The 25,684-nt window shown below is 36.0% G+C and overlaps 1 protein-coding gene and 2 long non-coding RNA genes across 6 annotated transcripts; 1 reads left to right on the top strand and 2 right to left on the bottom strand.

Moving 5' to 3' along the window:
* Positions 1–438: 438 nt before the first annotated feature.
* spryd7a (SPRY domain containing 7a) lies at positions 439–5,679 on the bottom strand. The gene is given in 6 exon segments (XM_051110696.1): positions 439–2,031; positions 3,630–3,684; positions 3,686–3,733; positions 4,260–4,426; positions 4,527–4,643; positions 4,991–5,679. Coding segments are annotated over 6 exon segments (591 nt in total). The 5' UTR covers positions 5,097–5,679; the 3' UTR covers positions 439–1,933.
* Positions 5,680–6,779: 1,100 nt separating this feature from the next.
* Positions 6,780–11,678, top strand: LOC127165815 (uncharacterized). 3 transcript variants are annotated; one of them, XR_007827823.1, is made up of 3 exons: positions 7,047–7,547; positions 11,019–11,184; positions 11,540–11,678. It is a non-coding gene; the product is annotated as an uncharacterized LOC127165815 (long non-coding RNA). The 3 variants fall into 3 exon arrangements; XR_007827824.1 differs by having other exon boundaries at positions 7,054–7,547; positions 11,583–11,678; XR_007827822.1 differs by having other exon boundaries at positions 6,780–7,547; positions 11,019–11,678.
* LOC127165825 (uncharacterized) lies at positions 10,434–25,684 on the bottom strand. Of its 2 annotated transcripts, none has more exons than XR_007827826.1 (3): positions 25,383–25,684; positions 11,939–11,993; positions 10,434–10,556 (listed from the first exon to the last, which is right to left on the bottom strand). It is a non-coding gene; the product is annotated as an uncharacterized LOC127165825 (long non-coding RNA). The 2 variants fall into 2 exon arrangements; XR_007827827.1 differs by lacking the exon at positions 25,383–25,684 and adding an exon at positions 20,230–22,991.

Here is a 25,684-nt window from a genome sequence, read left to right as displayed (position 1 = left end):
GCAAATCACACTTTTAAATCACTTTATGCACTTTTTGAGCTTAATCATACATGCAACAAATTGAACGAGATATATGAAACTGCTTATTACTTCTGAATAGAAAACTGTTTTAACATTAATTTCCGTATTGATTTATTTTAACTTTTTAGACACGTAATATGCCACGGATGGGTGTTAGTGACTGCAAATGCTGGATCGTTTTGTGGGCTTGTTCACCGTGGGAAAGATCCGAATCGCGGAAATGAGTCGGATTTCCCATCACTATGAGGGGAGTAGATGATGGTGTATGTACGTAAAACCGGGGTGGTGCGGAGCAGACGGGACACAGACTCCTGTATGGTAACTGTAATATTAGCTTTTTGACAATTAACAAGTCTTATGGACTCATACTACATTTTACGCCACTTTATTAAGGGGTTCCATGTATAGGATCACGATAAAAGGAACAGCGATTCTGCAGTGAAACATTATTGGAGTTCAGACAGGCTTTTTCATTTTTTATTGGACCTGTACTGTAGATTTGCGTCATTGTGCGTAGACTACAGATTGCGCAAGTTTGCTCAGCTGACAGGATACGTACGCCAGTAACGTACGTAAAGATACGTCACCGCGCAGAACAGTGCGCTCTGGACAGTTCAGCCTTTATGAACTAATGACAAAAGCTAAATCTTAATTACTAAAAGAAACAAACTAAGACCTGCCAGATTAAAACATACAAAAAACAAACAAAAAAACAATATTCATTAATTTATTAAAAACAGTTCTGTGATCAATTGAAACAATTCATAATTAGAGAACACACACAATTAGATAATTTGACCCAGGTAAAAATATTAAATATTTAAGGTAAATAACATTTAGACTTCTTATCCTCTTGCACATCTCACGTTTTCTTTATATATTAGTCACACTAAATCCTGTGCAGAAACTGCAATAATGATATAAGACATAATGTATATCAATAGGAACATAATATGAAAATACAATCGCCAGCACCAATAGCCTTGTGGGCAGTGTGCTAACATATAGTGCAGCTGCACTTTGGGAGTCCCGAGTTTGAATCCCGCCTCGTGGACCTTTCCCGACCCTGTCCCCCCTCTCTCTCCCACTTACTTTCTGTCATATCTCCACTGTCCTTTCAAGAAAAATGGAAAAAAATGCAAAAAAAAAAAAAATACAATCAAATATAAATGTCATTAAATTTAAATATATGTATTTTTGTGGGGCTTTTATAAATCCAAATCATTATGATGCTATGCATCAGATAGACTGACAATAACAAAGGAGCTTTGACCGTATTTTGAGTCAGTGTCAGCATTTCAGGTCAGCATCACTGTTTTGAAATGCATAAAGTATAAAGTTACGATTGTCAGCTGTAATATGTGACTCCATTATTACCCGTTTTTGTATTCAAACCAGCCAACTAAAATCCATATGTTCACAACAGTACACTGTTAATTCTGTACATCTGTAAATGAAGAGTTCAGATGCAAAACCAGCTAAAAGCCATCTTGGTCAAAAATGAGATAATGATACTCTCTCAGGCTCGCTAAATTCCAGCCTCAGCCCAATCAGAAGTAGCAGTACTTACACAGAAACCTATACAAAGTAGCCAGAAAGAAATGCTAATTTTAAAGAAAAACGTGAGATGGATTTAGAGGCTTTTGCATCTGAACTCTTCAAATGTACAGTGTCTGATGAAGTGTAAATAAAGATGTGTGTTCTGAATAAGCATTTTAACATCAGTGCACCAAAAAACATAGGAGGACTTTTTGAGTAGTAATGGCCAGATATGTGTCAGTTTTACACAGTTTTATCACCTCCTTTCAGTAGGCTGAGCCACACATTTGTTAGAAGTCAGTCATAACCGTAGCACTTCAAATCCCGGCTGTGGAGCACATATCTTTAGTGTATATACAGCACGTCATGAACTTTAGAAGATCTGCTGCTCAAAAAGAATCTTCTGGTAGCCTTGCGGAGGAGAATGGTAGAAGTCACTGAACTGGCAATCCAGTATTGCACTATCGTCCACTGTGAGGGGCAAGACGAAGGCATACAAGTTACGATGTGTTATATAACAATAAATTCTATTTAATAAAGGAAAGGAAAAGGAAAGGACATGACATGTGGCCAAGTGTTTGTGCTCTACATTTCACTCATTCAGTGCACACACACAGCAGTGAGTAGTGAACATTGTTGCTGTGGTGCCCAGGGAGCAGTTGGGGGTTCAGTGCCTTGCTCAAGGGTCTCACCTCAGTCGCGGTATTGAGGGTGGAAGAGAGCGCTGGACATTCACTCCCACCTACAATGCCTGGCGATACAGAGACTCGAACTCTGACTTTGACTCTATAACCATTAGGCCATGACTGCCCCAAATGCAAGAATTAAAATTTTTTTTTTTCAAAATATGTTTTTAGGTACACTACCAGTCAAAAGTTTTTAAACAGTAAAATTTGTGATTTTTTTAAATTAAGTCTCTTGTGTTCACCAAGCCTGCATTTATTTGATCCAAAATACAGCAAAAAACAGTAAAAATTGTAAATATTTGTACTATTTAAAATAACTGTTTTCTATTTGAGTATATTTTAAAATGTAATTTATTTCTGTGATTTCAAAGTTGAATTTTTAGCATCATTACTCCACTCACAGGATCCTTCAGAAATCATTCTAATATTCCGATTTGCTGCTTAAAAATTATTATTATTATTATTATTATTATTACTGAAAACCGCTGAGTAGAATTTTTTCAGGTTTCTTTAATAAATAGAAAGTTCAGAAGAACAGCATTTATCTGAAATAGAAATCTTCTGTAATATTATAAATGTCTTTATAATCACTTTTGATCAATTTAAAGCATCCTTGCTAAATAAAAGTATTGATTTCTATAATGTCTTTCTCAAAAAAATAATAAATAAATAAAAATATACTGACTTCAGCCTTTTGAATGGTAGAATAAAGACTGGAGTAATGACACTGAAAATTCAGCTTCGATCACAGGAATAAATTGCATTTTAAAATATATTAAAATAGAAAGCAGTTATTTTTAATAGGAACAATTTTTCACAATATTTCTGCTTGTGTTGTTTTTTCGATCAAATAAACGCAGGCTTGGTGCGCAGAAGAGAATTCTTAAAAAAAAAACATTACAATTCTTACTGTTCAAAAATATAGACTGGTAGTGTAATTCTTAAGCAACTCAATTTCGGAAATTATTTTAGAAAATAATGTTGTTGTCTGTTTGAACACTTTATATTAAAACAAACTCAACCCTTCTACACTGTATACAAAAAAATAATTTTCCCTATAATTAATTAATAAATAAATAAAGAGCAGAACTGTACAAATTCAGACAACGGTGCACGGTTATGCCCTTAATGTTTAAAAAAATATATATTTTATAAACATTGCGCACCACTGGAATCAAAGAACTTTAAAACACTTTATGATTGTCATCTCTGTGCAGTTCATCACTAACTACAGAGTAACAGTGAATGCAAATCAAGGCAAATCTGTAATTGTGTTACTAAATAAAGCAATTCTGGTCTCAACTGCACTGGTAATCAAAGATGATGTTAGTGTTTGGTAATAGTCATTAAAAAAAAATGTAAATAACACTCCAAAATACTTACCATAAACTACAGGATAAACAGTTCCTCTAATGCCTGACGCTGGACAGTTCATATTTCTTCCCATTTAGGTACAAATTCAGCTCCACATGGTCATATGTAACACCCTACAGACACACAAACATGACAGAAGCCAGAAAATTAGATACATGAAGCTAATACTCCAAAAATGAACAACTGCTTTACAAAACACAGCTCCTGTCAGTCGTTATTTTTGTTTTTTTTTGCACACAGAAAGTATTCTCGTAGCTTTTTAAAAAAAAAATTATGACTGAACCACCAATGTCACATGGGCTATTTTAACAATGTCCTTACTACCTTTCTGTGCCTTGACCGTGATAGTACCTTTGCTGTCTATAGAGGGTCAAAAAGCGATCAGACTTCATTACAAATATCTTAATTTGTGTTCCAAAGATAAACAAAGGTCTTACAAGCTTGGAACGACATGAGGGTGAGTAATTAATGACGGATGCTTAATTTTTGGGTAAACTATCCCTTTAAGAACCCTTGTTATTATAGGCAGCAAATCACAAATGGAATCTCAGTCCAAAATGCTTCTCCCTTTACCAAGCACACACAAATAGTTTTATTTTCCAACAAATCCCATATTAATTTAATGCCGCTAAGACTCACCACAATGTCTCCTTCCTGCGGTAAGCTGTTAGCTGGTAATCGGTTCTTTTCTTCATTGTTGTGGTAGACGGTCCCATCTTGCCGGAGCACAAGACTGTGCGGGTCTCTACCCATAGGGATCTGGTTCAGATTTGCTTTTTGCGTTGCCACTCCTACTCCCCAAACACCTGCAAAGGAGGTTCACAGGAGTCACACCTAATGACTAAAACAAACTATTTTTTAATTGGTCTGACTTACAAGTAAATGCTTGTACAGATCTTGTGTTACCTGTGGACTGAATCTTGAACTCAAAGTAGCTCTTGTTTTGATGGAGAGGGGCGTTTGCAATGCAACCACCAGTTCCACATATGCGTCTTCCACTCTTTACAATAACAACATCAGTACCTGAAATATCATGAATACATTTTTTTTTTTTTAAAGACTAAAATAGTTTGCTACCGTTTTTATCTGCTTCATGACGTTCTGAAATTGTGTTATTCCTATATGCTATACATTACTATTGTTTATTAGGTCTCACTTAATTATATACATGTTAGTACAAATGTCAAACTCAAAGAACTGTAAATACACTGTTATGTCAGGTCTGGCAGCACTAAAATAATCACAACACTTCACTGTATGGGGACAAAGGCACTTATTTTTCAAGAAGGACAGCCTTGTTTATCATACTGTCAAACTCGAACTATTTTCCTGAATATAATGTGTATGAAATGTCAGATCGCAACACTTACCCATGTGATGAGTGTCCAGCTGAACCGTGGGCATTTCCTTCAGTGTTACGTGGCCTCTGTTATTGTCTCCACAACAGCCAAAACAGCACGAAATCAAAGCCGCCATAATGGTACTTCTCTCACAATATTACCCTTACAGTTAAATAATGTGCTTACGCTCTGTTTAGCTGTTATACGATGTTATTTGTGCTACGAATCATCGGAGGTCATTTTTATTCTCCCGACGTGCTAAGCTAACCGGACATGACGTGAAGGTTTTCCTCTCATTTTTTTAAATTGTTATTTTCAGGATAGCTCAACGGCGACCTCTAGTGACCAACTAAATGGACTGCTATTAAAGGGATAACTCGGTCAAAAATAAAAATCCTGTCATCATTTACTCACCCTCATGTTGTGACAAACCCGTATGACTTTCTTTCTTCCGTGGAAAACAAATCTAGGTGTTATGCAGAATGCAAAGGGTTGACAAGCATCACTCACCGTTCGCTTTCATTGCATCTTTTTCACACTGAAGTGAAAGACTGTGACTGTTGTGTTACTACAAAAGGTCATACGAGTTTGGAATAAGATGACAGCGTTATCACTTTAAACGAATTATCCCTTGATTAAAAAGTTCATCCAAAAAAATAAAAATGTTGTTATCATTTACTCACTCTTAGTATGAATTTATTACATCTGTTGAACACAAAGGAATATATTTTGAAGAATGTGTGTAACCAAACTGTTAACGGTAGCTATTGACTTCCTTGTTATGGAAAAAAATACTCTGGAAATCATGGTTAGTCATGGAAGTCCGTGGTTACCATCATTCTTTAAAATACCTTCTTTTCTGCCCAGCAAAATAAATAAACTCATACAGGTTTGGAACAATTTGACAGTGAATATGGGCTGAATTTTAATTTTAGAGTGAAAAGGGATAGTTCACACAAAAATGAAAATTACTTCATGATTTACTCCATCCTAAATATGATTTTCTTCTTTCAGACAAATACAGTTGGAGTTATATTAAAAAATGTCCTGGCTCTTCCAAGCTTAGCTTTATAACAGTAGTGGATAGTGGTCCAGATTTTGAAGCTAAATAAAGTGTGTCCATCCATCATAAAAAGTACTCCAGGCTTCAGGGGGTTAATAAAGGCCTTCTGAAATGAAGTGATTTGTTCGTATAAGTGAAATATCCATTTTTACAACTTTATAAAGCGTAATCTATAACTTTAGCTAACTGTGGTACACATGTACATGAGAGTGGCGTTCCAGCGCAGGACGTAGGCAAGTACAGAAGCACAAAGGAGAGAGCAAAACAAAACACCGGTCACAAATTAGAAGTACAAAACAAAGATTTTGATATATGAGACTGATTTTCCTTTGCTGTAAACAAAACTTGATTCTCATAAGCATATTCTCACCGGAGCTTACCCCAACCTACATCATCTACTGGAACGGCACTCTCACGCGAATGCACATACGACAGTTAGCGGAAGCTAGAGATTACGACTTATAAAGTTGTAAATATGGATATTTTTCTTATACAAATGCATTGCTTTACATCAGGGGGCCTTTAGTAACCCCCTGGAGCTGTGTGGAGAACTTTTTATGATGGATGGATGCACTTTTTTGGGCTTCAAAATCTCAACAGCCATTCACTGCCATTATAAAGCATGGAAGACCAGACATTTTTTAATATAACTCTGATTGTATTCTTCTGAAAGAATACAGTCATATACACCTAGGATGACTTGAGGGTGAGTAAATCATACTGCAGTTTTAATTTTTGAGTGAGCTTTCCCTTTAAATTCATATTATTATTACCACACCAAACATAATGTAATTTAATCGTCAGGTTTTGACCTTGATGTCTTTGGGAGACCACATTTTTACAGCAATTTGTCAACTATCAGACCGTACAGGTAACAGGAAGAAAGTTTGGTACTAGTTAGGCTTTAACTTTATGGCATTATGTGCACAAGTTTGGAAATGTGTGCGCGATCATGCAGAATGTGCGAGACAGAGCGCAAATCTGACGGATCACGATCGATGTGACCTTAAAAGCTTTTAACCTGCTCTGTGCCGTTCAGTTACAGCTGTGAAGTTTTGCATAGCAACAACCTCACCGCTCAAAGTAAGGGGGGATCTATATCTGACCAACTTCTGTCAAAAACGAAAATATATCTTTACTTGTCTTCATTTAATTTCTTGCCCTCACATTAAAGACAAGTTAAAAGAAACATTTCAAAAGACGTTTGTTTGCTACTCGCAATACGTAACTTCGAAATTAACTTTGGTTTGTTGTTTTTGAAGTTCGCTAGTGTTGAAATCTGCACAGCAACAAGCGCCATGATTGCGTTTTCCGAGTGCCCTGGTAACTGGCGCGCGCGGTTTCTATCCAATAAAAGAGCGCGTGATGTGTTCGCAGTTATGCGGTGGAACTGTTTTACCCAACATCACTACTTTTCATAGGATTATTGCATTATTGTAAAAAATTTTTATTTTGACTGACATCACCTTCTTGTCCTTTGGGGTGACTAGTAAGCAGATGTCGAGGTAAATGGACCATAAAAAGGTAAAGTAGGCACAATGTTTCATGGTGGTCTTCCTGTCGACCTTTTTAACACATATTTTCTGATTTACCTTAAGCTGCTTTAATGATTCACGCATAGACACTGTCTGTTAAAAGCGAGAGAGCGTTTTAAAACACTACTTTCTGCACAGGGTACTGATTGTACTAACTTTATCGGATTCGCCATGTTGTGTTTTTGAGATGCAGGTGATGACATATGAGGTGATGTTATATAGCCAGGTCTGTTTGCTTTAGCACTATGACAAACTAGTTTGGAAACAGCGATGAGATGCATATGAACACGAGTGCACTTATCTGCTTTAGCCTTTTGAATGATAACAAAACCGTTATTTTCAGAACTGCCCAATCAGGTTTCAGCATAAACCTGCGCGTTGCTCAGCTGTGACACTCCAAATGATGTTTTTGTGGAAATTACCGGGTAGGATCTCGCCTTACCTGCCAAGAATAGCTTATTCAGAAAGAAAAAAAAAGTTATGCAGCCCTTTTGGGTGCACTATGAGTTTCCGCTTCACAAAGTGCTCAGTGCGAATTCATAAGTACAGTATTTAAGCTCTAGTTCAGCCTAGGGAAAGAATAACCTCAGTGACATGAGATGGGAGTGACGTAAGAGCAAAAGAAAGTGACGTGGTTTCTGCCCTATTTTCTTTTTTTTTTTATCGGTTTGCTAAAATGTCTGTCATGCATGTCATTCGACAATTCCATTGAATTCACACGTACCTGCTTTTTATTACGTAATGCGATGTACAATATAGGTTGATGTGATATCAAAGGACTCACAATCCGTCAAATAAAAGCTAGTCGTTTCGATTGTAGTTTTATTAAAACGAATCCATTAAAATTCAAATTCAATAAAAGACAACAAATCCAAAAGTATCAGTACCAGAGCTTTTTTTTAAACCAGTTTCTCTATATCCAAAAAAAAAAAAAAATCCAGAATGTTACATAATAGCAAGTGACCAATCAAAATGACGCAAAATATGTTTTCATAGATATATGTTCCACCTAAAATAGTAAGATTTACAGTGCATAGCACTACACCAATAACTTTTTTCCCCGTGTACAGACTTTTTTCTGTCCTCCGTTGATTTTAACGAACGAACTTAGTTGTGTACCATTGAGAAACTAAAACTTGCTTATTTATTATGTATCTTCAATACACTCAGTAAACATTGAGGACAATCAGTGCAGCTGTTTTTAAACAATTTAAGTAATTAATGGTATGTGGTGTGTATACATACTAAAATTATGAGGTCTGTTCAAACATTTAACGAACAGATATTCACTGAAATTGTCAAGCGGATCTTGTGTTAATGCTCTTCAGACTTAAATTAGTTGATGTCCAGTTGCACACAAACGTGTGTTTTATTATTATTATTCTGAGGCTGAGTTCAACCACATTTATTGTCATTTTCCATTTTTTTGGGGAGCAGGAATAACTGCCATCAGAAGCGTAAGGTCCGGGGCTGCGCTTCGTCGTCCAATATAATTAAGGTTTCATCAATAAATTATTTTAAAGCAAAAATATCTGCTTGTACTGAACGACCCGCCTTTACTGTCCATACTTGAGTTCTGACATTTACATTCAGATTCATGTACATTCAAAGAAGCGAATGTTGTAGGCTAGATATTGCAGTTCATAGCGATTCTAAGACTTCTGAATCAAGTCAATTAAATTTAGGCTAAAATTTAGATTACTCTCTGTGATTTTTTTGTCATTCCTGTCCCTTAAGGTAACAAGGTCAACTTAGTGTTGCGCATTTTTATAACGCACGCTCATCTTTCATTCGCTTATTTGACAGACTTTTGTACAATTGATCCAGATGAACGCAAACTTTTCTTAATCTTGGCCTGATGGTGGACACGATTTTGAAGGATGGTTTCCTCAGTATCGCCTGAGGAGAAAGCCGAGCGTTTCAACAGAGAGGGAGTGTAAATATACTTGATATTAACGACCCTTGCAGAGGGAAAGAAACGCGAGAATCAAAACAAACAACGAAAAGTACCAAAAGGGGCCGATCCACGAAGAGATTCTGTCAGCACCCCTCCCCTAAATCTCAACTTAAAAAAGAAACGGGGGCGATCTGAAAACTTCAAACCCTTTAAAGTTTCCCAGAAGATGGCGATGCTGCGTAATTCAAAATGTGAAAAAGATGGAAGGTACATTATTGATGCGATGATGCTTAATGCTATAACACGACACGTTTTGTAATTGATGTGCTTCGTCCATAATAGTCAACAGAAATTGCTCATTATAGTCTAGGTTTTTTTTGTTTAATTAGAACTTGGTGATATGATTTATGTGTTTGAGAGAAAATGCAAAATTTGCGCAAGACGCGGCTGCGTACAATTAATTTTCCATTGTGAATTTTATGTTTTTACATTTTATTTTTCTTTATTGCATTTTTCCATGTCAAAGCACTTTTAGAAAAGCATCTGACTCATTTGAACTGAAATTACATAAACAGTTATGCAGCTTATTTGATGTTTTATTAAATTTCATGTCAGAATAAAAGCGTTCAAAAACACCAGCATGTTGTTAGTCAGCCGTTAATCTCCTTGTGCTTTCCTGAAGAGGGTTCCCGAAGCACAGACGGTAAACGGCCCGCCTAACTCCAGCAGCACGGTCAATACTGGAGGATTCGCTAGTGCTTTGACTCCAATATTTACGTGCTGCTACAGCCAGGCAGCCAGTCAGTCAGTCAGTCACACGGCCAAGTTCAGGAGACTCGCAGGCACACGTAGTCTGGCTGCCGTTGTTGTTGTTTTCGCCTGCTAGACCTCTCTCCTCTGGCCTTCCACCCGTTTGAATGTGAAGTGCGCGTCTGTCCTGTCGTTCTTGCCGCAGCACAGTACGGCCTGCACCCCCGTTATAACTCACAAACCATTCTGTGCTGCTACAGTACCGACAGGCCCCGCACAGAGCGCGCGCACACGCACTCACGCGATGCGCGCGCCCACACAGCCGCACATACACGCTCCTCGTTTCGCAACCTGAAAACATAGGATCAATAAAAAGACAATGAGTAATAAGTGTCGATATGACTACATGCTGTAAAGCAATGATGCCAAATGACATCAAGGATGAAAAAAAAGCTTGATAGAATCTAAAATCAAAAATAGAGATAAAATACCAAGCGGCTGTTTTGATTAAAACGTGATACTTCCTGAGGCTTTGTGGACTGTTTTTTCTCACGTTTGGTTTGCTATGCAAATTTAGCAGGACATAGATCACTAACATCATCATGTATATGAAAAAGTGAAAGTGTATCTACTTCAAAACGCTTTAGGAGTCAAGTGAAGATAATTCTTGTGAACCCAGAGTCTAATTTCAAAGTCAAATGCATTGTTTTTCATTTTTAAAAGTCATGAAAATCAGAGTTAACAAAATAATGTTTATTACATTGCTGCTCATTATATGACAACTTTTTTTTTTGACTTTCTTCTATTCTACAGTGATGGGTGGATTTTTTCTGGAGAAGTACACAGTGCTCAAAAACTATTTACATACTCTTAACTCTCTGGTCACTTGTGGTAATTCGGTACCTGTTCTGAGAAAACATCACACTCACAACGTTCTTACACAACCTGCCTTCCTCCCTGATTAAATCATCATTACCAGGTAAGCGTGCCTAAACTGTCTCTAAAAAGTTCACCGTGTCCAACCCTTTATTATAACTTCAGAAAACCAGCAAATAATCTAAAATTATTTTCATATTCAATATAAGATTTACAAGTACATTCAAATCAGTCAAGACATGCATTTTTAGAGTACCAGATGAGTAAGGTGAACGACAAGGTTTCATACGGCTGTATCGTTGAATGACTCTCATGCGAGAGTGTAAGAAATAATTTACATGACGTGTGCAAAGTGCAAAATAACCGTGCTAATAATAACAGAATAATTTCATGCATGACTAACTTTCAATATTTATCATGTTCTATTTCTGATGTTGGTTGCTTTTGTAAACCCCCAGGTTTCTGTTCCATTCAGTAAACGCACATGTGCTTTTGTACCAGGTGATCCAATACTGACAATAAACTTTTGGTGTAACACAAGCAAGAGGACAGGGAAGCATCTGCTGTCTATAAGGGTAAAATTACAGGTTATGAAAAGAGCCCCATGGACTTCTGGGGAAAAAAAAAAAGAAAAGTGTTCCCTGACAAAAGCCTGTAACCTCCCACAATTATAATATTTACTTATGTTGTTTGCCCTGTCTGTATGTCTTTCACTTTCTTGTTGTTTTCTCTTTGTTAGGCACTTCATGAGGAGACAGGAAAAAAATGTTTTGTTTTTCTATATACGTTTTGGTATTTCATGCACTTCAGAAAATAATTCAATATGGTTAAAATGGTTTAAGCAGTGGTGTACTTACAGTTACTTGACTGTGTCACAGCTCAGTGTCATGCCGTGTGCTCGACATTCCTTTCCTGGAGAAAACAAAAATAAAAGGATATTTATGAAGCACAAATTCTGGTTCTTATGTTCCTTAACATCTAATTACAGGTAAAAAAAAAAAATAATAATACTAATACAAAAGTATACCATCTGCACAAGATGCAGTGTGTGTGTGTGTGTGTTTTATTAGACAGGTGTAATTATCTTGTGCTTGTACATTATGTAAAATATTTACATGAATACTGCATAGTCTTATTTGGAGATAAATCCTCGTGTGTGTGTGTGTGTGTGTGTGTGTGTGTGTGTGAGAAAGTGTATAAGGAAACCCATCCCCAACAAATAACACCACAACAGCACCAAACCTACGAAGAGGTGTTTTCTAAAAAGTAGAAAATGTCTAATCATTTTAAAAAAAATTATGTTTTTAGCCTAATTAAATTTAAAGATAAAAAAGTATTATATTAAGTACTAAAAACACCATCACACTTGTCCATTACAAACATAAAGGGCAATAAAATCAAACCAAAGGACAAACAACACAAAGTAAGTTTTAATAAAGCACACAATTGAAATGCAAGTCTAAGTGGTAGTACTAATATTTAACTTTAAGGGCGAATTTTAAATAAACCAACTTTATACGGGATAGCAATGTTAAAAAAAAAAAAAAAAAAGATGAGTCATCATTTCAGCCTAAGTACTGAGCAACATCAAACTAAGAATGATTTTACACCCCAAAATATTTTTAAAACATTATTTGTTTTTAAAATTGTATTTTACTATTGATGCTAATGGCAAATGCATAAAGGCATAAACACCCAGTGATGGTTTTCATCAAATGTACTGTTTCAGTATTTACTGACTGAACAGTGACTGAATATTACATGGTAATAAAACTTAGAAGAGACGATGAATTCAACAATTAAGTTATTTATATATATTTAAGTTATATACACCGAATGTTACACTACAGTGTACATATGTACCTAAATTATACAAAATAAACAATACTCCATAAACAAAATAGGTTTGCTAACCAAAATAACACTCTGGTGATGTGAAGGGGTTAGTCTGATTAGTGTATTTTTACGAGACTGCAGCTAGATGTGTTGTTCCCTGTAACTTCGTATGCCAGAAGTTAGCAGAGAAACATTCACTTCCTACCACAGAAAGGGGAAGCTGCTCCCATAATTTCACTTGCTTTTACAAGAGTAACAAGCAAAGGGGGCACGAGAGCACACAAGTGTGTGTGAAAGCACATTTACACACACAAGATCAGCCCAATGGGACAGAATAAAACAATCCTGAAACTGAAGAGACCAAACCTGACATTTTTAAATCCCACAGTACACATTATCAACAACTATTTTTGAGCTTTGTGCACAATCGGTGCACTCTTGAAAATGACTACACTTAATATTCTAGAAAATACAATATTTAATGCAAAATAATTCTAAAATAGCAATAAATAGTGTAAATAAAAGTTACTTATTAAACTCTATACACTGTCAACAACTATTTTTGATATATGTGCACTATTGGTGTACTCTTGAAAACAGCTATACTTAATATGTTAGAAAATACCATACTTAAGGCAAAATAATTTCAAATTAACTATAAATAGTGTGAATAAAGATTATTTATTAAACTATACATACTATCAACAACTATTTTTGTGCTTTATGCACAATCGGTGCACTTTTGAAAACAACTACACCTAATGTCCTAGAAAATACAATATTTAATGCTGAATAATTGAAAATTAACTATAAATAGATTAAATAATACATATTTATTCAACTCTACACACTATCAACAACTATTTTTGATATATGTGCACTATCGGTGTACTTCTGAAAACAGCTATACTTAATATGTTAGAAAATACCATACTTAAGGCAAAATAATTTCAAATTAACTATAAATAGTGTGAATAAAGATTATTTATGAAACTATAAATAATATCAACAACTATTTTTGATCTTTGTGCACTATCAGTGTACTCCTGAAAACAGCTATACTTAATATGTTAGAAAATACCATACTTAATGCAAAATAATTCAAAATTAACTATAAATAGTGTGAATAAAGATCATTTATGAAACTATACATAATATCAACATCTATTTTTGAGCTTTATGCACAATGGGTGCACTTTTGAAAATAACTACACCTAATGTACTAAAAAATACAATATTTAATGCTGAATAATTGAAAATTAACTATAAATAGAGTAAATTATACACATTTATTAAATTCTACACACCATCAACAATTATTTTTGAGCTCTGTGCATAATCGGTGTACTTTTGAAAACAACTACACTTATTATGCTAGAAAATACAATATTTAATGCTGAATAATTGAAAATTAACTATAAATAGAATAAATAATACATATTTATTAAATTCTACACCATCAACAATTATTTTTGAGCTTTGTGCACAATCGGTGTACTTTTGAAAACAACTACACTTATTATGCTAGAAAAGACAATATTTAATGCAAAATAATTGAAAAATTAACTATAAATAGTATAAATAATAAACATTTATTAAACCCTACACACTATCAACAACTATTTTTGAGCTTTGTGCACAATTGGTATATTCTTGCAAACAACTACACTTAATATGCTAGAAAATACAACATTTAATGCAAAATAATTCAAAAATAACAATAATTAGTGTAAATAATAAAGATGTATTAAGCCCTACACACTATCAACAACTATTTTTGAGCTTTATGCACAATCGGTGCACTCTTAAAAACAACTACACTAATTATACTACAAAATACAATATTTAATGCAAGATAATTGAAAAATTAACTATAAATTGTGTAAATAAAAATATTTAATAATCTCTACACACTATCAACAACTATTTTTGATCTTTGTGCACAATCTGTGTACTCTTGAAAACAACTATATTTGAAACATACTAGAAAATACAATATTTAATACTAAATAATTCAAAAATACCTCTAAATAGTGTAAATAAAAATGATTTATTAAACTCTACACACTATCAACAACTATTTTTGATCTTTGTGCACAATCGGTGCACTCTTGAAAACAGCTATACTTAAACAGACTAGAAAATACAATATTTAATTCAAAATACTTTAAAATTAACCATAAATAGTGTAAATAAAAAAAATATTTGTTAATATATTTCAAAACAAAGAACTGGAAACTTGATGTACAAGCAAAAAATAATATTAACATTATAAATATCAAAAACTAATGATTTCAAATCCACAATTTATAAGATGGTACTATTTTATTATTTAGTACCACTGTTGTTGTTGTTTTTTTTCACAAGGTTCATTCGTATTTTTTCTTTTTTTTTTCTTACAAAGTGTGCTTACATGTACAGTAAAGCCTCAGATTATTATATTGCTTTTGTACATGAAACATCACAGTACAAAGGCAATATACAAGTTGTTTCATATTGTATGAACTAACGTCGCAAAAACACATCAAGCACTTTAACTGCGAGGAGTGGGGGGGTTTCACTGGCCTAATACCTTGACAACAGCGCCAGTCCCCATAACAAGTGCATTTGCCTTGGTAACGTCAGATAGGGGCAGCCCCTGGCAGCACATGTAGTACTAAGAAGAGCTTACAATGAAGAGGTCTGCTGTTTGGCATCAGAGAGCTCGACTAACGCTGTGTTCCTCTTAGCAGATAGCTTTGTAATTGACACTCAGATCAAGATTTTCATTTCTGTGTTTCGCATCTAAATGATCGTTTACAAAAGGACACGCACAGATACACACCCACCCAGAATCGCGAGTCCTCTGATCTTGCTGGGCAAACAAACACACACACACTCACGCAAAACTGAGGCCTGAGTTAGGCCCGAAAATCATGTTTCATACCGATCGGTTTACTAGTGAAGTTATGAAATCAAAAGCCCCCGCCCCACATGTTACTGACATTCAGGTTTCATGATAATAACACAGCCAAGTGACTCTTCTTATTTTCCCTTTAAGCTACCACTTGAAACTACACCAACCAACAACTTTGAATCCTAGAGGCCCTTCTTTAACTTTGTGGCAAGAGGCACGTTGAAATGAGCTAACACAAAGAGGGGGGGAAAAACACAACAGAAACTTCAAACTCATTTTGGTACCAGTTCTGCTATTGCATTTACTTCAAAGAGTCACTATACTATGTTTACAGACAATGATTTAAAAATTAGCCACAACAGTACAGGCCCGTTCTACATTCTGTATTATCTACAGAAGCTACTACTACTACTACTAAAAAGATGAAAATGTGATTCCTTTGAAGTCAATATGGCACTTAAAAACCAAAGTATTACACAATGTGAAACTCCACAAAAACACCCATGGAAGATGCCTCAATTCATGCGTAGCACATGAACAACAAAACTATTTTTCTTATACAGTATACTAAATGATATTTGAGGTGTAAGACACAGGGCATAATCTTATAGCTAAGGTTTACCTCCATTTGAGTGGAAGCCAGCAGACAAAGCTATTCCACTTTTTTTTTTTCTTTTCAATTATATTATATATATATATATATATATATATATATATATATATACACACATATACATTTTCAAGGCATGCAAATTAAGAAGAACAAATAATGATTAGAGAAAAACCATGCAGATAATTCACAGGCCTTGCACCTACAGAGCTTTTCATATGGTGTGGGATTGGGTTTAAGTCAAATGCAATATTACATAACCATTAACATAAGGCAAAAAATGCATGAAAAAACACTGGGGACGAACAGGATCAGTGGTCTTTGCTGTATGTGACACACAGCTACTATCAAATATATATATGAGGGTTTCAATTTGGATTTGGGCCAAGAAGGTACAATAATTGTGAAAAAGACACTTGCGATTCACGTCATAATGAACCAGTGCAAGTCATACTGAACTATCCAGATTGTGACTAATATGTCACGGTCACATCGACACAAGCTAAAAGGTCAAAGGTCAGAGCAAAATTTGGAGAATTTCTTCTTTGTTGCAAATCTGCCTTGAAAGGGCAGATGAGTGTTTAAAAAAAAATACAACACAGTTAATAAACAACCTGCTCTTAATAAAATGACTTATAATAATATCAAACACAATCTTTGGCCTTGAGGATTTTTTTTTTCTACTAGTGAATGCAAAATTCTAATTAAAATCAGAATTTAAAGGCGGTAGAGAAATTGTGTGGAATGTAACTTTTGAGAACTCCCCTCTAATTATTAACTAATATCTTTAAATTAACTAATTAAATATAGGACTGTCCCAAACTCTGTTCGGCGTGTGAAAATAAAGCTTAACACATTACTATTTTAAACAAAGTGAGAATGTGCATTCATTTAGGCCTTGCCGGCATGCTTTTGTCATTATCCGTTCAACTTTAACATCTTGAGTGGTTGATATCAAAGAAACACAAGCCCTGTATAATGCTGTAACCTTTAGTCCTAACCTGAAGACAAACTCAGTGTAAAGTGGTCTAAGTGGGTCCTCGTCATAACGTCCAGGCTCTGCTCGTTCACAATAGACCACTGAGGGAATCACCTCATGACCACAATTACACACTGACATGAAATTATAAATACACTCACGCACAGAGGGGGAAAAAGGATTTTTAATTCTCTAACCCGACAAACTACAAGGGTGAAAATAAAATATCTGTGCAAAATGTGTATTTTTTGTTTTTATGTATAAATGATTCCTCGCATTTATTTGTTTGTCCTAGGACGTGAATGAAGAGACTGGGTGGATTCATACAAGCTCAGTATTCAGTTGTGAAAGAATAGTTGTTGTTGTTGTGGCTGGACAAGCAGTAACTGAGGCATGTCGCCATGACAATATCTGTTTTATACATTCCTGATATTCGTATTCTAGCTGACTGGAAGCTGTATTAGAATATTAAAATATTACTGTCACTTCATATTAGAAAACATACAGTCAAACCAAAAATTATTCAGACACCAGATATCATTTTTTGATATTTTTTTTTTACTAATGGGTGCAGGACACTATAGTTCATTTACGTAAGTGAGGATAGCAAAATAAAATAAAGTGTGACATAGCATACACAATAATTCTTTATACAGTAGACTACCAGTAAAAACTGATAAAAAATTGGGACCAAAAATTATTTAGACACTTTGACCAGACCATGTTTTGCTTAAGTGTTTTTTCCTTTAATTGCTAAAGCAACCTTTTTACACCACAGACTGAACAAATTAAGCACTGCTTGATAACTGTTAAAGTATTGATAGTTGTGTAAATATTGTCATGCTAACAGTTGTCTGAACAATTTTTGGTTGATTGTAATCCATTACATACTTTTCTGTCAAAGTTATTTATTCTAACACAGTTTAACTCTGAGTTCTTGTCATATTTTATTACAATTTTCTAAACCACAGCGAATTAAATGTGATAATGTGAGAAATGTTGAAGGTGTCTGAATAAACTTTGGTTTGACTGTATGTTTAGCTGTTCATTTTTTAATAAATTAAAGTTTTGGCTGAATACAGTGTGTACAGTGTGTTGAATATGTACGTAGTCAATTTTAATAATTAACTATGACCAGTTTTACAATAAATACAGTGTAAAAACATACTATAATTACATATATATGACATAATAAGCATAATTATACAATTATGAACAGATACTAACATATATAAGGAATCCCATGATTTCTGCCCACTTTTTTTTTTTGTTTGTGAGTGGTGATCGAGCTTTTACACTGCAACATGGTATAGCTAGGCCTACATTAAAACATTGATATATTAATTTGGAATAAAACTTCTGCTGCTGCTCTACATAAAAATTGATAACTGCTTAAATGATCAAAGTTTCCCCTTAAAACTTCTCAGAAATACTAATGCATTGCGGTTAGTAAAGAAAAATTCACTCAAAATCATTCAAGGAAACAAAATTGTCCTTCTGACACAATGTAGACCGATAACCAAGGAAATATCAACTCTGACTCTGATTAAAGTCACACTTGGCCTCAAAAATAGTTACAGAGCGAGTGGACAACTTGCACTGTATTAAAGTCAGACAAAACAAAATTACACTTTTGACATTAGTGTCTATAGCCGTTTAGTTTAAATCAACTACAGAAAGCAAGCTGTGGAACTATAATGGCATGAGCTTTTTTGTAAGGTCTGTGTGAGTTAAAAAAATATGTAAAACAATTATCTCTTGTATGCTTAAGGTTCAATTTGTTAGTCTAATGACTTGTGTGCCTATGCCACAACTTTATCAGGAATTACCAATATTATAAACCATGCGGGGGAAAAAGTCAGAGCATAATTTTGGCTTATTTGAATCTCCAGGTGCGGCACGCCCTCCGTGAGACACCCAATACACACACAGACTGAATGTGAGGAGAGGAACACACACCTCAGCAATTCTGCAACTGACATAGGCTTTTTCTCAACAGGCCTGCATTTTCAATTCCACCCCCACAATAGTTCAAGGCTTACTTTTCCATTCAGTTGGGTACAAAAACCACACAAAAAGTTACTTATTGTTTCAAAAATGGAAACAGCCTCTGACACTCATCAGAGAAGCTGAAAATAAAATATAAGTGGGGCTAGTGAAAACTAATAATAATAATTGTAGCAAGTAATTGACTTTAAAAACACATTTATTGAAGGTCATTGCAGAATTAAAGCTTTGCTTTATTTTGTGAATAATATAAGCTCGTGCGTAAATCCACCAACTTGCATAACAAGGTGAAACTGCCCTGCTTGCAACCATACTGCTGAACTCCAATTCACATTTCCAAGAAAAGCTGAAAAGCAAGAATCTCTTTTTCTCCTGCAGACAAAATACGTCCTCTGCCCTCACATCCCCACATGCACAAAAAACGCTACATTTCACTATTCCAAATGAACACAACGACACTTCACGTTTTATATTTAAGTAGTCAGCACAAGATTATACTTCATAAGTCATGTCAATTTTTATATAAAGTTACATAAACACCACATTTGTCCATTTAGTCTAGATGTAACATATTACAGTGTGACGTGACATGTACATCGTCAGGTCACAATAATAAAAAATTAACGGGTAACTTTTTTCAAAATCAACACAGGCTTTCGTGCTTAGACTTAGATAAAATGGCGCAAACTATTTACACTAAAAACAACATGTTTTAAGACAGTTTTACGACAAAGAGGTGTTCCGAAAAACACACAAATTACAATCAAAGTCGTTTTATTTTATGTCAGGCTCGACGAATAAACGGTTTCAAACGTCTTACCGGCTAAAATGGTTGATGTCTCCTGTATAATCTGAGTTGAGTGTCTGATGCATCACAGACTCGGACTGAACTGCGTGTATCTGCGCCAGCAGCTCGTCCGTTACTCCCGCTCAAAAAGCGACGTGAAAAAAGACCAAAAAGACACAATCTTCACCACCGCCGCGCTGAATCCCACTCCTAAGACCCTCGGGTATTTTCCAGAATTTTTCTATATTTTTCCCTGCATCGAGCGATATTTTTATGTATTATTTTTTAAAAATCGCAGGTTTTCCCATATACGCAGCTGAACGATAGCCCCCTTTTCTCCTTCGGCTCCACAATCGCTTCGTATTGGTCACTTCTGTGCTCGTCGACACTACATCGCGGGCGATTTTACTCTCTAAACGTGATCCGACCGAGCCGTTTTTCCCTCATTCAGATAATAAGTGTTATTTTTTAAGACGAAGCGTCGCGCGCACTGTCCCTCTGTGCGCGCGCTCAGTGTTGATGTTATCGCCGCTCACTCGAAAATGGCGCCGAAAGTGACTCTCCTCATTCAAATCGTAAGAGCCGCCCCCAGCTCGCATGTGCATGCCGGGAACATGGACTTGGAGAGCGGTTTTGAAGGTGGGAGATAGAAAGATTTTACTGGAAGAAACATTTTTTTCATTATCATCAAAACGACACGAAACAATCTTATATTCGCTGAAACTGCACGTTTAAAAACGTCTATGTGTTCTGAGGAGAGAAGCGCGTTTGCCTCTGCCAGTTGAGGGGAAGCACCCAAATCGGGACAGATAAGGACACGAGAAGCCTCGAAAAATAAAAAGTAGCCTTTGGCTATTTAATGCTTGTCATTTAAGCTATTTCATCGAGTACTTCCCTGCCAGCTCCCTATAGAGAAACTTATGTAAGGTGTTCTTCTGTATACGCCCTATGCAAACTGATAGTTCAGTCTCAGTGGTGTTGTAAAATATCCATTCTGCTCAGAAAGAGAGGGAGATATGACCTGGTTTTTTCCTCAGCAACTGCTTTGTGACACACTTGAACGCCCAAATCTTAATGCTGCCCACTTATCCACACACAGACACTCTGTAGTACACAAGAGTTACCCCATTTCTGGTATTTCGGGTGATTTACTACTAATTAACATTCATATGCAGCAATATCAAGGCGATAATAAGCCAAATGAAGCTTGCTGCCAATAGATGTGTACTACTGATAATCTTACATGTTTTATCTTAGGTTTTTTATGATCTGACTACATGTGACCCCGGGCCACAAAATCAGTCATAAGGGTCAATTTTTTAAAAATCAAGCTGAATAAATAAGCTTTACATTCGTGTGTGATTTGTTAGGATATGGCTGAGATAAAAGTATTGGAAAATCTGGAATCTGAGGGTGCAAAAAAATCTAAATATTGAGAAAATCGCCTTTAAAGTTCTTAGCGATGCATATTACTAATCAAAAATTAAGTGTTAATATATTTACAGTTGGAAATTTACTAAATATCTTAATGGAACATGATTTTTACTTAATATCCTAATGATTTTGGCATAAAAGAAAAATCTATAATTTTGACCCATACAGTGTATTATTGGCTATTGCTACAACTTATGACTGGTTTTGTGGTCCAGGGTCACGTGTTAATAATCCACATTTAACATTTGTTTATAATAAAATTAACCTTATCACGAACATCAACTTAGTTATTGCTAGATTCCATATAAATATTACAGGGCTGCGTAAAAAAAGAAGCTGAGCGAATACAGCATGGATTAGTCAAATACATGAAGCGTGATGCTTTTGGAAGTATATGATTAACTGAATGCACACTTTCAAGGTTCCTTATGCATATACAAAGCTATTTTCAATGGGAAAGCACACACAACAAATGCAGACCTATATTTACGGCCTCAGCACATTTTGTGCAGCAGTTCTGACTAATTTCTGATTTCAAGATTCCTGGCATGGGTTGTGTATCATCTCATAATGCAAGTGTGACGACAAGAGGTTGCTACTGAAGTTTACCACACTCTCCATTCATAGTTAGAATCTCTGAATCAAATTAAACCTTCTGCCTTCGCATTTCAGCCTAAACAACTCTTGAAATAGACACACCGCAGGGCTGCAAATTACATTCAATACGCTCAATAAAAAGATATAGAATTTTAATTTGATTAGCTCGTTCTTTGAGTTTCCTGTTGGCGTGAGAAGGATATATCTGTCTTCTCTCTAAATAGACGTGTGGTTTTGTTTTGCAATTTGCAATTTGATGGAGTTGAAGAGGACATCATTGTAAAAGAAAAAAAATAAGCTGAAAATTGCTGAGTCAGCAAAGTCGGTTATGGCAGACAACAATCGTTGGATCACCGAAAGTAGAAGTTTTTTTTGTTTTGTTGTACGCAGTATGTGATTATTCAGTCTCTTGCATTACATTAAACCCTTGACCTGTTGGCTTACTCATTTGTGTGTAATATTTCTGATAAATTTGAAAGACACTAGTCACAAATCAAGTCACGTAATGCAGAAAAAGTAAAATACAGAAAAGAAATCCCTTTCCGTTTATTCGGATTCATGATCCTAACATTTTAGCAATTAGCTATGTACTAATAAGGACAAATACGTGTGCTGTGCACCCAGTGCACTCTTGCACCCTCCACTTTTCAAACCTTTTTTTGTAGGGGTGTGAAAATAGGGGCAGTTGTAAGGGGTGAACTTGAGTGTGTGTGTTTATGAAAGGGTTTTGTTCTCTCATTGAAGGGTCTCGGACCCCCACCCCACCCCAAAGCTGTCTGAAGCAGCTGCACCCCTGTGATCTCTTTAGTATGAGGGAGGGGGTGGGAGCATGTGAGGGGACAGCCCCCCCCTTTTACAGAGGCCAGAGCCTACACACTTAAGTAACAACATCCATCAAAAGCCAATAGATGCCTGCAAGTCAAGTCTGAGACTACAACAGCAACCTTCGACCCCTGTTAAGTGGGCCGGCCTAACAAGACACAGCCACTGACTCATGCTGGTTTGTTTGGTTTAACTTCATTTATTAGTGACCCAAAGCACGAGAGATCTTAAAGGGAATGGTCTCTGGTCACATGGATTACAAAAAAAAAAAAAAAGACCTTTCTAATGAAATGCTTTTATGGACACAAATTAGGTTAAAAATAGGTTTATTCCTAAAAGATCTGACATCACCTCGCAGAACGTTAGCAGAGCAAACAAGTCATTCCACACAAACACACTTTATTTGAAATTCTGTTTCTGCCATTATAGCTTAGAAAATCTATAATGAAAGGATAAATGCCATTTATATACCATGTAATGATAATATGTGACCCTGGACCACAAAACCTGTAATAAGGGTCAGTTTATTAAAATTGAGATTTATACATCAAATACGCTTTCTCTTGATGTATGGTTTGTTAGGACAGGGCAATACTTGGCCGATATACAACTATTTGAAAATCTGGAATCTGAGGGTGCAAAAATAAAATCTAATCATTAAGAAAATCGCCTTTAAAGTTGTCCAAATGAAATTCTTAGCAATGCATATCACTGATCAAAATTAAGTTTGGATATATTTACGGTAGGAAATTTACAAAATATCTCAATGGAACATCTTTACTTGGCATAAAAGAAAAATCGATCATTTTGACCAATACGATATATTTTTGACTATCACTACAAATATACCTGAGCTACTTATAACTGGTTTTGTGGTCCAGGGTCACATATGTTGTATGACATAAGACTGATACTCATTCAATGATTAAAAGCAGTCATTTTACGTGACAGTGAACTGTTTTGACTTTGTAACAACTCATTACATGGTATTTCATCAACCCTGTCTAATATATGGCATACCACTGTCTATCATTAAGGGATTTTATGAAGAGCACTAGCACAAAACCACACGTTTCGACAGAGATAATGCACAGATCAATGCAAACACCCTTTTTAGATAGCTTAAGTCATAATATATGATTTCATTACTTCTTTTAACTTGGCTTGGGTCGCGGTAACGTTTTGATTGTTTGAATGTGGCGAGTTTGGTCCACACAATACATCCACGCCGCTACTACAAGAATCTCGAAACATGTTTTATAGATCCAGCAGAGCAAGTGCTCAAACTGTTAAGCATTACTCTCTAAAGGGAGGCGAACGTGCAGAGACGGACAGATACAAAGACACAACAGAAAGAGCAGCCGCTTCAGCGGTACGAACTCAAATCCAACCGGAAGTCCCGCCCCCCAGCAGCTTTAACTTCGATGATGTAACCCCTGTCCAAATTTAGAATGTTGTTGATGCCTCAGAAGTTTCTCCTCTGGCTGAGAGCGCTGTCTATCACACGACGTCACGACTATCCTGTTATTATTGTAAACAGTCTACCCGTTCTTTTACTGTCGTCCTCCACCTCACGAAATTCTCCCCCGGTCCTTTGTTCGCAAAGTATCGGATCGGCATTAACACCAACAGCGCAGGCATCGTTTGGTCGCAGAAATAAAACGCGCCTGTTCATACTCAGCCGTAAGAATGAGCAACATGTGAGAATATATTGGTTTTGTGACACACAACACATCCTCGTATAATTTTGGAGCGGCGGAATGGAAGCGGAATGCAGCTTCAGTGTAGTTGAATATAATAAAACCCGGCACTTCGCTGCCTGGCTTTCACTACAGCTTTTTGTGCTCGATGATGTATGTATTCGCGCTCGGACCGCTCTTTTCATACGCTATTCAAGCTTTGCGATTTCACGAAATTAATCGTGGAAAGTGTCATTGACATTAAGCGACTTCTACTTCAAATCCCCCCCCCCCCCCCCGCGAGAGCGCATCCATCGCCTTTTGTTGAAACCCGTCAGGAAACACAAATAAACATTCATTCAAAAAACTAGCGCCTTTTTCCTCAGACCTAATAATAACTGTGCGACCCGCGCTTTGGTTGTTTACCACCTCCGCGTATGCACAAACGAATTTTAGATAAGCCCGATAATGAATCGTAAACAGCACGGCAACTTTCGTCCTCAAACATTTAAAACGCACAGGGAAAACACACCGTGAATGGCAACTCAACAACAAAGCTTCGGTCCGTCGTATTTCCTCTTATGAACCAGGGGAGCGAGAGCGGAGCTGGAGAGATTGGGTATGGAAAAGAAAAGGCTGCTTTATGATACTTACTTCAGGCTTGGAATAACCTGGGAAAGTGCAAATCCATTTTACGTGTACGTCGAGCCCAAGAAGCGCTGGGAAAGATATTCCGGTAGAACGCCGGACCCATCAGTATGTCACTGAAGCCCTTCTCTATCTCTATTATTGCAATTACGCCAAGCTTCAAGGAAGTTGTCCTTTTGTTCCAGCATTTATACATTGCGTCAATGTTGCGAAAAGAGGAGGCGGAGCGGTGGCACTTGGAGTACGAGAGCGAGCGAGAGCCGGAGAGAGAGAGAGAAAAGAAGCGAGCACACGACCTTATGTACACA

The sequence above is a fragment of the Labeo rohita genome, chromosome 1 (assembly GCF_022985175.1).
Source record: "Labeo rohita strain BAU-BD-2019 chromosome 1, IGBB_LRoh.1.0, whole genome shotgun sequence".
Classification (NCBI taxonomy): domain Eukaryota; kingdom Metazoa; phylum Chordata; class Actinopteri; order Cypriniformes; family Cyprinidae; genus Labeo; species Labeo rohita.
This window is presented reverse-complemented; position numbering and strand designations above follow the sequence as displayed.